At 38.4% G+C, this 11865-nt stretch overlaps 1 protein-coding gene across 1 annotated transcript in view; it reads right to left on the bottom strand.

Annotated features, from left to right (window-relative positions):
* Positions 1 to 435: 435 nt before the first annotated feature.
* CFTR (CF transmembrane conductance regulator) overlaps positions 436 to 11865 on the bottom strand; it is a gene marked incomplete at its 5' end in the record, with an annotated part of 203826 nt that continues 192396 nt past the window's right edge. The window contains 3 exons of the mRNA XM_082846837.1: positions 436 to 2044; positions 3196 to 3301; positions 3941 to 4113. Of these exons, the coding sequence (XP_082702963.1) occupies positions 1844 to 2044; positions 3196 to 3301; positions 3941 to 4113 (480 nt within the window). The 3' untranslated portion in view covers positions 436 to 1843. The remainder of the gene's footprint in view (positions 2045 to 3195; positions 3302 to 3940; positions 4114 to 11865) is intronic.

Here is an 11865-nt window from a genome sequence, read left to right as displayed (position 1 = left end):
GTTTTAGTTAATGGTTTCAGAGTTTCAGTTTTGCAAGATGAAAAAATTTCTGTGGAAAGGATTGTGATGATGATCGTACAACAATGTGAATGTACTTAAAGCCACTGAATTGTACATTTAGAAATGATTAAAATAGTAAATTTTAGGTTATGTATATTTTACCACAATTTAAAAAAAGAAATAATTTTTAGAGTGTCTTAATTCACATAGGATTCTCAAGAAGCTATATCTAAAGGAAAGATTCATGTTTTGTCTACCATGATCCTTAGAGACTGAAGTAAGAGATCAATGAGACACGATTAATGAACACATCTGAAAACCCCTAAGTTTCACACAAATATATGGATTTTATTGACACACGATATTTTCCTACAGTAATAAATAGAATGCAATCTTAAGGGTTACTTTGGAGTTGAGAAGGCAGTGTATCCTTGATAGGGGTGGTCAGATTTTGTGGTACCATTTTCTTTAGAACTGCATCTAAGAGGGAACAAGTGTACTGGCCGGGAATCACACAAGTATATGCAACATCTGTGTGGGCCCTACTGTTTCTCTCCACACCAACATAATTCATAATTCAAACTGGCTAATATCCCCCAAGTTTTCCCCTCCTCCCAGTTTTAACATATCATAAAAATAGCTAGTACCATAAAAGTCAACATTTCAAATATAAAAATCTCTTACACAAATATAATTCATAATATAATCATTCTTAAAATACAGCCATTTATATGAGTTTGAAACATTATTAAAATAAATATTTCCTAGAGAAAATTTCATTTGCATCACAAAATTATAAAACAGAAGCATATAAAACTAATTCATGATTGACTCTACTTCAGTGTGTCCATTATCTCTCCTGCTCAGTATATACAGTATGAAGTACACATAGGTAGCCTGAAAACACACCACATCACCCTTTCTATACCTAGATCTTTGAATTTCACGTACATCTACCTGTAGCGCCCACAGCCTACCTGCCTACACACTCTACCTGGAGCTTCTGGGTGATGAAGGGTTCTCCTGCACCAATTTGCATTAAAGCGTTTTTCCAGCCATCCTTCGGTTCAGAAGTCTTACGAGCTTGTTACTTTCTGGAAGCAGACATCTTCTCTTCCAAATCAAGGGAGCTACATCTTGGTTCCCTACATGGGACTGTAACAGCCCGTTTCCCAGATAACGGATGTTTTCTGATTTATTTGCATTTGGGTACTGCTGAATGGTACTAACCCTGATTTCCAAGATCGGGAAGTTCTGTCTCCTGACTGATACTTAGGTGTTGTGTGGTGCATATTTTGATGGGCTGTCTTGTGACTCTCACAGCATTCCATTACTTGCTTGGAAACGGGGCAGTCTGAATCCTTAACAGACAATATAGCTGTGTTTTTAAATATCGTGGAGAAAGTGGAGAAAAAGGTATATAAACATATATAAGCCACTAAAGTTTCCAGTTATCATTACTTAATTGTATCTCTAAGTAGTATGATTACAGTTCTTCTTCAATAATATAAATGGGTAAGTTTCACTAAACAATAAGTTGAAGAATTAAGCTGGCTGACGTTTACAGCCACCTTTCCAGTGACGACCAAAGGGAAAAGTTTTCAGGAAAAGCTGGCTTGCGATTCCAAGTGGTAAACCTTCAAGGATTTGAAGTACCTGTCACACGGTTTGACCATTGCCAGGAAGCCATTCATCCACGGGAACATCCTTAATTCCTCTTACCCGAAGTTTTCCTTTTTTAAAAAAACATCATTCATCCTTGTTTTCTGAGGCAGAAACTCTTTTTTTTTTCTTTTCTTCAACTCCACGCGTGAATGTCCCAGGCAAACCTTTGTTCTGCTCTCTAAAGCCTTGTTTCTTGTACCTCTTCTTCCGTCTCCTCCTTCAGGGCAGCGATTTTGGACCGAGACGTCTGCTTGCTCGAGTTCCGGTGGGGGAAGAGCTTCAAGCGGACTGTGGGGCTGATCGCCTGCCGGAAGAGGCTCTTCTCGCTCAGCATCCTCTGGATGGAGTCGTACTGCCGCACTCTATTCTCCTCTATGACCTAGGGAAGTGGCCGTTAGTGACAACTCGGACAAAGAGGCAGGGCGGACCAAAGCAAGGCAAGAAGGGCACAGGCTCAGAGGATGAGGAAAGCCAGAAAGAACACACAGCGAGTGTCCAGAGGCTTGCAGTCTGAACAGTCAGGCAGAGCTTGTTTCACTGCTGAGTCCTCGTGCTTTATGGAGCTTCTACCATTTGTGAAATCAGCTGTAATTTTTTACTTGGAAGCTGGGAGATTGCTTTTTTTAAATTGATATAGTACTGAACAATGTGCTTCTTCAGAGAACTTTAGAACTAAGGGGGCTTTGAAAACAAGAACTATTCATGTTAGATCCCTTGTGTATTAACCTTACAAATGAGTGTTAAGTCCACAGCACCATAAAGAGTTGAACCACGTCAACAGTGGATTTGAAGCTTAACAATTTCAAATTGGTCAGGATGTGCCTGAGTTACTGTGCCTCCTTCACTCGTTCAAGCTGAACCTGACCGTAGCTGGGCAAGAGGTTGTGAGTCGGCCCCTAACTTGTCACTCGAAGCTTAGTAATAATAATGGTAATAACAATCCTTCAGTAAGAAAAGCATTTACCTCCAGGAGCCTGAAAAGCCTTAACAGAAATGATGTGATACATCACCTCAGGATTTCCTTGTGGCTAAACCCAAAGGAATTTGTAAACATCACTTGAAAGAATCGGTGACAGTTTTGAAACCACAATGAGAAGGTGGTTGGGAGACGCACTAAGCTGAGTTCCAAATAATGGCTAGAAAAATGAAATAAACCTTTCAACTACTGCGTTAAAACCATACATCAGGTTGCAAGACAATCCAGGCCTGTTCTGGACCCCATCCATGGGAGATTCAGTTACTGAAAGCATCAGGACCTAGTCTTTTTCATGACTGATCCCCAAATAAAAGAAGCAAAACGTATAGATGTTCCAATTTATTAATGTAATTTAGTAATAAGCTGCTATTTTAGATTGGCTGAATTCCAACCTCAACTCGTTGCACAAAGTGAGACACTTGGGCAGGTATTTTGAGTAAAGCTGGATAGCTGTGAGCTTGTACATTGCTGTGACTTGCAGGAACCAGCACATATCAGATTGTTATCAAGAATCAAAGGAGAGATGAGATCTTAGGTAAATTAGAAACACTCACCAAAAATCGCTGACATTCCAACATTGCCTCTATCCTGTGTTCAGAGAGGATTACTGTGCAATCAGCAAATGCTTGTTTTAGGGTTCTTCGAATGATCTGGTATGTTCTAGCAAAGAAAAAATACCACATATAACATCACAGAATGTTAATAATCTGTCTCTATCCTTGATAACATACCTATTCTTCTGTCAATGTAATTCCTTAAATTATCTTTCCTTGAATCCTTTTAACAGAATGTTGCAGTAGAGTCAGCCACAATCAGCTTTCCAACCACAGGGCAGATTCTAAGTTTTCATAAATAAATAGGACAAATATTTGGGAAAAAATTTCACAGTTTGAAAAAAGTTTCCCAAATAAGTATATTTTTCATTATGTAGCATCAATAGTAGTTCTTTATTTTATGCTATAAATATTTCCTATGTTATAAATGGGATAGTAAGGAAGACCATAAGGACCCAAGTATGCCTATGTAACTAAATATTTTATCACACGTCAATAAGGGGGAAGAGTTTGTATGAAATTGCAAAATTACACTTAGAAGAGAACACATAGCTCTTATACTAGGAAATAAGCACTTGTGCGCATGTCAAATAGTAACTTTTCCACTGGGCAATTATTTCATATCTAGAAGGTAGTCTCCTGCTTGCAGACATGACAGCCTGATGGAAATTTGTGTCAATATGAAGTATGTCTCAATGATTCTTTTCCCCCTGTGTTATTAAATAGCAGGAATTCTGAAACTCACATTGGATCCAAATGAGCACTGGGTTCATCAAGCAGCAAGATCTTTGCTTTACTGAGAACAGATCTGGCCAAGCACATCAGCTGCTTGTGGCCATGGCTTAGGACACAACCCCCATCCATAAGGACAAAATCAAGCTTCCCAGGAAACTGCTCTATCACAGATCTGAGTCCAACCTGCAGAAAAGAAAGAGGAAAAACACTGGGCTTAGGAGGGGTAGTTCACATACTACAGGGTTAAAAACACTTAAGAGGCTGATAATCTGAAAAGACAGGAGCTCTAAAAGTTTAAATTTCAAAACAACCCCCCACCATTCCTGCTATTTGGCTTTAACTGAACAAAAGACTATGTATAATCTTGGCAGCTCTAAAGCATCAGTCTACAGACTGTTTCAGCTCTGTACTTTTCCTTTCATGAGGTTTTCAGGGAATGCCTATTCTACGCCAGGTCCTCCAATAGGGATTAAAGAGAGGATAAATGGTCCGTGGGCCCTGCAAAGCTCAGGGTTTATAAAGACATACACAGATAATTATAACACAATTTAATACATGCTAGAAAAGATAATATGTATAGAATGCAGTTACTTACTGTATCATGACAGATTCTTTTATGTTACCTTCCATTCTCTACTCTGTAATAACAGAGCATGAAAGGCAGCAATAAAAATCAACTGAGGAGCCATTTAAAACCACATATGGCAATGTGGTTTTAAATCTCTTTAATTCATAAAAACTGACTTTAAGAAAGTCACGAAACTATGAAGTAAAAATAACTGGAGTTAAAATAGTGGTGTATTACTGGAGATTTAAAGGTGCTTAAATATTCGGGTGGAATATGAGAGTTGTGTTAGGGTCAACGGCTTATTTTTTTAAGCTAGATAGGAAAAATAAATAGGTTGAAAAAGCAAATGAGATAGAGAAACCCATTCTTTCGAAATGAGATAAAAAATGAAACCTTCCCTCATATCACTTATTCAAATAAATGTGCATTGACATATATATTTTTGCCAAGTGTTGCTGAGTGTTTGAGACCTAAAGAGATACACATATGATTATATCCTGCCCTTAGGAAGTCTGGGATTTAGTATTGGGAGGTAAGATGTGTTCCCACCTACCTGTAATACAGGCAGAATAAGATAGTGGCCTTAAGACAGACTCTCACGAGTTCAGTGATGAATCTGGAGATGGCTCACATCACTGTGTTTGTTCAGTAAATATTAACTGTGCCCAGGATATGTATTGCAGCCAATATTCCTTTCCTTGAGTGGATTTCTCATTAAAACAACCTCACTTTGTGTGAATTCATTAATGTTTGAAAAGAGTTTCTGAGATGGTAGGGAAAGTAAACATATTAATTAGACAAGGGGGACTATTCTCATGTATCCTGGAAGACTCAAACATAAAACTAATTTTGGATCTAACCAGCTGAGAATGTGAATAAGGGCTCTTGGGTGAGGAACTGGAGGACTTGTGTTCTTTCTCTCTTCAACTTTCGCTTTTTATTGGCTTCAGCCTGTGAACCTGCTACATCTCTCCCCCCTTGAAACAAAAACCCCTCATTTGCCTCCAGATTCTCCTTTGGCTATTATTTATTTATTTAACAGATCTTTACTGGAGTATAATTGCTTCACAATACTGTGTTAGTTTCTGTTGTACAACAAAGTGAATCAGCCATATGTATATCTATGTCCCCATATCCCCTCCCTCTTGAGCCTCCCTCCCACCCTCCCTATCCCACCTCTCTAGGTCATCGCAAAGCACTGAGCTGATCTCCCTGTGCTATGCAGCAGCTTCCCACTAGCTAACCATTTTAAATTTGGTAGTGTATGTATGTCGATGCTACTCTCACTTTGCCCAGCTTCCCCCTCCCCTCCCGTGTCCTCAAGTCCATTCTCTATGTTTATGTCTTTATTCCTGCCCTGCCACTAGGTTTGTCAGTACCACTTTTTTTTTTTAGAGTCCATATATATGCGTTTGCATACAGTATTTTCTCTTTCTGACTTATTTCACTCTGTATGACAAACTAGGTTCAGACTCATCCACCTAACTATAAATAACTCAATTTCGTTTCTTTTTATGGCTGAGTAATATTCCATTGTATATATGTGCCACGTCTTTATCCATTCATCTGTCGACGGACACTTAGGTTGCTTCCATGTCCTGGCTATTGCAAATAGTGCTGCAATGAATATTGTGGTATATGTTGCTTTTTGAATTATGGTTTTCTCAGGGTATATGCCCAGTAGTGGGATTGCTGGGTTGTATGGTAGTTCTATTTGTAGTTTTTTAAGGAAACTCTATACTGTTCTCCATAGTGGCTGTATCAATTTACATTCCCACCAACAGCGTAAGAGGGTTCCCTTTTCTCCACACCCGCTCCAGCACTTATTGTTTGTAGATTTTTTGATGATGGCCACTCTGACTGGTGTGAGGTGATACCTCATTGTAGTTTTGATTTGCATTTCTCTAATAATTAGTGATGTTGAGCATCCTTTCATGTGCCTCTTGGCCATCTGTATGTCTTCTTTGGTGAAATGTCTATTTAGGTCTTCTGCCCATTTTTTAATTGCATTGTTTGTCTTTTTGATATTGAGCTCCATGAGCGGTTTGTATATTTTGGAGATTAATCCTTTGTCCATTGCTTCATTTGCAAATATATTCTCCCATTCTGAGGGTTGTCTTTTTGTCTTGTTTATGGTTTCCTTTGCTGTGCAAAAGCTTTTAAGTTTAATGAGGTCCCATTGGTTTATTTTTGTTTTATTTTCATTACTCTAGGAGGTGGGTCAAAAAAGATCTTGCTGTGGTTTACATCAAAGAGTGTTTTTCCTATGTTTTCCTTTAAGAGTTTTATAGTGTCTGGTCTTACATTTAGGTCTTTAATCCATTTGGAGTTTATTTTTGTGTATGGTGTTAGGGAGTGTTCTAATTTCATTCTTTTACATGTAGCTGCCCAGTTTTTGCAGCACCACTTATTGAAAAGGCTGCCTTTTCTCCATTTTATGTTCTTGCCTCCTTTGTCGTAAATTAGGTGACCATATATGTGTGGGTTTATCTCTGGGTTTTCTATCCCGTACCATTGATCTATATTTCTGTTCTTGTGCCAGTACCATACTGTCTTGATTACTGTAGCTTTGTAGTATAGTTTGACATCAGGGAGCCTGATACCTCTAGCTCCGTTTTTCTTTCTCAAGATTTCTTTGGCTATTCGGGGTCTTTTGTATTTCCATACGAACTGTAAAATTTTTTGTTCTAACTCTGTGAAGAATGACATTGGTAGTTTGATAGGGATTGCATTGAATCTGTAGATTGCTTTGGGTAGTATAGTCATTTTCACAATACTGATTCTTCCAATCCAAGAACATGGTATATTTCTCCATCTGTTTATGTCATCTTTCATTTCTTTCATCAGTGTTTAATAGTTTTCTGAGTACAAGTCTTTCACCTCCTTAGGCAGGTTTATTCCTGGGTATTTCATTCTTTTTGCTGTGATGGTAAATGGGATTGTTTCCTTAATTCTTCATTTTGATTTTTCATTGTTAGTGTATAGGAATGCCAGAGATTTCTGTGCATTAATTTTGTATCCTGCAACCTTACCAAATTCATTGATTAGTTCTAGTAGTTTTCTGGTGGCATCTTTAGGATTTTCTATGTATAGTATCATGTCATCTGCAAACAGTGACAGTTTTACTTCTTCTTTCCCAATTTGTATTCCTTTTATTTCTTTTTCTTCTCTGGTTGCCGTGGCCAGGACTTCCAAAACTATGTTGAATAAGAATGGTGAGAGTGGACATCCTTGTCTTGTTCCCGATCTTAGAGTAAAGGCTTTCAGCTTTTCACCATTGAGTATGTTTGCTGTGGGCCTGTCATATATGGCCTTTATTATGTTGAGGTATGTTCCCTCTATGCCCATTTTCTGGAGAGTTTTTATCGTAAATGGGTGTCGAATTTTGTCAAAAGCTTTTTCTGCATCTATTGAGATGATCATACGGTTTTTATTCCTTAATTCATTAATACGGTGTATCACATTGATTGATTTGCGTATACTGAAGAATCCTTGCATCCCTGGGATAAATCCCACTTGGTCATGGTGTATGATCATTTTAATATGTTGTTGGATTCTGTTTGCTAGTATTTTGTTCAGGATTTTTGCATCTATGTTCATCAGTGATACTGGTCCATAATTTTCTTTTTTTGTGATATCTTTTTCTGGTTTTGGTATCAGGGTGATGGTCGTTTCATAGAATGAATTTGGGAGTGTTCCTCCCTCTGCAATTTTTTGGAAGAGTTTGAGAAGGATCAGTGTTAGCTCTTCTCTAAATGTTTCGTAGAATTCACTTGTGAAGCCATCTGGTCCTGGACTTTTGTTTGTTGGAAGATTTTAAATTACAGTTTCAATTTCATTACTTCTGTGCACGGGCTTTTACTAGTCGCAGCCAGTGGGGGCTACTCTTTATTTCAGTGCACAGGCTTCTCATTGCGGTGGCTTCTCTTGTTGCGGAGCACAGGCTCTAGATGCGCTGGCTTCAGTAGTTGTGGCGTGCAGGCTCCATAGTTGTGGCTCATGGGCTTAGCTGCTCCGCGGTGTGTGGGATCTTCCCGGACCAGGGCTCAAACCCATGTCCCCTGCAGTGGCACACCGATTCTTAACCACTGTGCCACCAGGGAAGCCCTAGCTATTATTTAATGTATCCCCCTTTTCTCATCTAGAAATCTTAAATAATGAGTGTGTATCTGTTGTCTCTACTGCCTGAGACCATAGAACATTTTTTCCCTTCTTCAAACATCTATTCCTTGCCTTATGAGAAACCACACCCTCTATGGACATTTCTTCTTATTATCACATGTAGGTAATTCTCCCTCTTCCTGTCCCTTGAATATTAGTTTTCCTCATTGCCAGCTCTCCAAATGCTCCTTCTGAGATCTCATTCATGCTCAGAGTATCAACTACCACCGATAAGCGAATGATTTTTCATCTTTATATCCAGCCCTGGACCTCTTCCAAATACTTCTTAATCTTCCATCTCCTTGCCAGCCCTATTACAACAACCCTAGGACAGGCCAGGCCATTATTGTCTCTTAAGCTTCATACTGTAATCTCAAGTTGATTGTCACCCGACAACCCCACAGGGATCCTTCTAAAATATAGGTTTGACCCCATCATTTCTCTGTTTTAAATCCTATGGTGGCTCTCCTGCTGAGAATAACTGAACTCTCTCAGATGGCAGATAAGGCATCCAGAATCGAGCCCCCTCCACTTTTACTTCCAGCAGCACTAAACACTCAGCTTGTAGTTCCCCATACACCTTGACCTTCTCAGGTTTGTGCCATTGCTTAGCCGGGAGCACCATTCCAAATACTCCTGATCATCCTCTAGGGCAGTCAGGCACATAGTCACAGAAGTATGGGTGCAAGTTCCCCTGTTAGACTGTTGGCTTCCTGAGGGTAAAGACATGTGCTCTTTAGCTCACTACCAATGTCAGACACATTGTCAGCCTCAACACACCCATTCATTTGTTCAACAAATGTGTACTGAGCCCCTGGAATGCTGGCCAAACAACACAAACACAGTTTTGATGAATGACAAATCAATCCGATTTAAGGAAGAATGACAAATGGTAAATGAATGAGTGCTGGTTTTAGCTCCCCCAATATGGAGTGTGATCTAAAACCAGTCACTTCACCTGTCGGTGTGCCTCCACTTTCTCATCTTTAAGACTCTATAAAACTCCTTAAAAACAAATTATCAAATAAGAAGTTCTTTAACACTGATAGGTCAGCATTTCCTTTCAGATCAATCAGAAATACTTGAGAATTTTTCTTAAGTCAAATTAAGCATCAAGAAAAGTGCTGATGAAAGACTGGAGCTATGAAGTCACACAGAAGTGGCTTTAAGTCTGCACTCCACCACTCGCTGGCTGACGCTGTCAGATGTGTTACTGGAAGTCTCACTTAGCTCACTGGAAAAAAATGGAGAAAATACTAGGATAGACTTCAAAGGCTTGTAATGGGGACTAAATGGGATAATTTGTGGAAAGAGCTTGCCACAGAGTGTAGCTTGTGGTAAGCACCTAATCAACCCTAACTATTAGTATTGTTAGAGTCTGGGAAATCCCAAGACATGGGCCTGGCCACTGAAACGTTTCCCTGGTATGACAGTATGACTTGTAAGACTTTCCCTTTACAAGTTACCTTGGAAAGCAAGTTAGCAGAAAGTGTCACAATACTAGTAATTTACATCATGCTTAGTAACAAGGTTGAGACTTTGTTAAGAATATTGCAGCATGTAGTCTCCCTTTAGATTCACACCAATCATACTCTAGTTTCCTAAGGCCATAGGGGGAAAGCTACTTTAGTGTGTTATACTTTGTACTTTCTTGTGATAGAGAGCTGAGCAAAGTGTGTGGTTCTTACCCAAATGAAACTATTTCTTAACACAAGTAAATAAGTACCTAAATATATAGCACTGTCAATATTTAGAGAAGAAAACTGTATAAAATGAGTGACAGAGACACAGGCCAATCTAGGGTGCATTTTGCCACATTCCTATCTCAACCGTTTTACTCACTATCAAGTATAGTAAAAATCTTTTAAAATCATATTCACTAGAGAAAGGTCAACATAAGTTAGTAAAAGTTTACTAGTTTGAAGTCAGTGAATATTTAACAAATGTATTAATTACCTATTTTCTGCCAGATATTGTGATAGGCTTTGGAGAGAAAATGGGAAGCAAGATAGACTAGTAATTGGTTTTTAAAAGATGTAAAGTTCTTGTTACCAACTCCATGTACTGATAAGAATGGCTTAAATTAACCTCGTGATTGTTTGGGTGCTCAGTCATGTATTCCTTAATAGACTCTTAATGAGAGTTTATTAAGTTCTAGGCACTATGGCAGACCTGGGAATTCAAAGATGAATAACACAAGGCTCTGCCTTGAAGGAACTCATGGCTCAGACAGGGAGAAAAATAATAGGTGGGAAATTACTGTTAAAAGAGAAAAGAGCTATGGGGGGGGGGGGGAAAGACTTAAAGGGAACTTGCTACAGAGATCATCAAATTTAGTGATCTTTAACAGCAGAATTCTTTAAAAATAAATATATACATGTATACACACACATATACATATATATTCCCAATATAATATTATTTACACTATTGTCACAAACCACTTTTCAACAGATTAAAAAAAAATACAAACTTTAGATTAGCTCTGTCCAAACTAAGGTGAATTTTAATTACTGGGATCTAAACATTTCTAAGTATTTTCGTTCCAACTTAGCATTACAAATTAATCAAAGCATCAAAAGTTTGTGGATATAAAGAACTTTGGGAAGAAAGAATTTGCCAGATTTATGCAGTTGAGCTAATAAATCATATGTATTTCCAAACTACTATTTACAAAGAAGAAATTTTATTTTGTGACATATGAAACTTAAAAAATGTATTACAGTCTGTAAAGGACCAGGTATTTTCTTCAAAGTGTTGACTTTTGCTATTGCTGCCCTCTGGAATGTTATTATAGAGCAAGAGTTTGCTCTTGTGATAAGGAAACATGAAAAAAAAAATCAGAAAAGTGAACTGTGGTTGGACAGGGCAGTTATAAAAATAGACTCTGTCAACTCCTTTAGACACTCCTTTTGCTATTCTGCAGGTTTTCCAGGGCAAATTTTCACCTTAAAAGGCCACTATTTCTGTTAGTTTGTTTGCCCTCTAAAATAGCTTACCTGACTATCGATGTGTAAGGAAGGAAACTATTTTCTAAGTAATCCAAAAAGCAAACAATTACCGAACAGTTTTCCTTCTAAAAGCATTCTAAACCATTCTAGAACCAACAGATGTGCTGCTTGGATGACACAGGGTAACACAGACTGTGGTGAAGGAGCCTGAGATTATGGATGCCACTGGGAAAGCTCACTGTGGCGAAAGAGCCT

This window comes from Leucopleurus acutus (genome assembly GCF_964270905.1).
Source record: "Leucopleurus acutus genome assembly, chromosome: 9".
Classification (NCBI taxonomy): Eukaryota; Metazoa; Chordata; class Mammalia; order Artiodactyla; family Delphinidae; genus Leucopleurus; species Leucopleurus acutus.
This window is presented reverse-complemented; position numbering and strand designations above follow the sequence as displayed.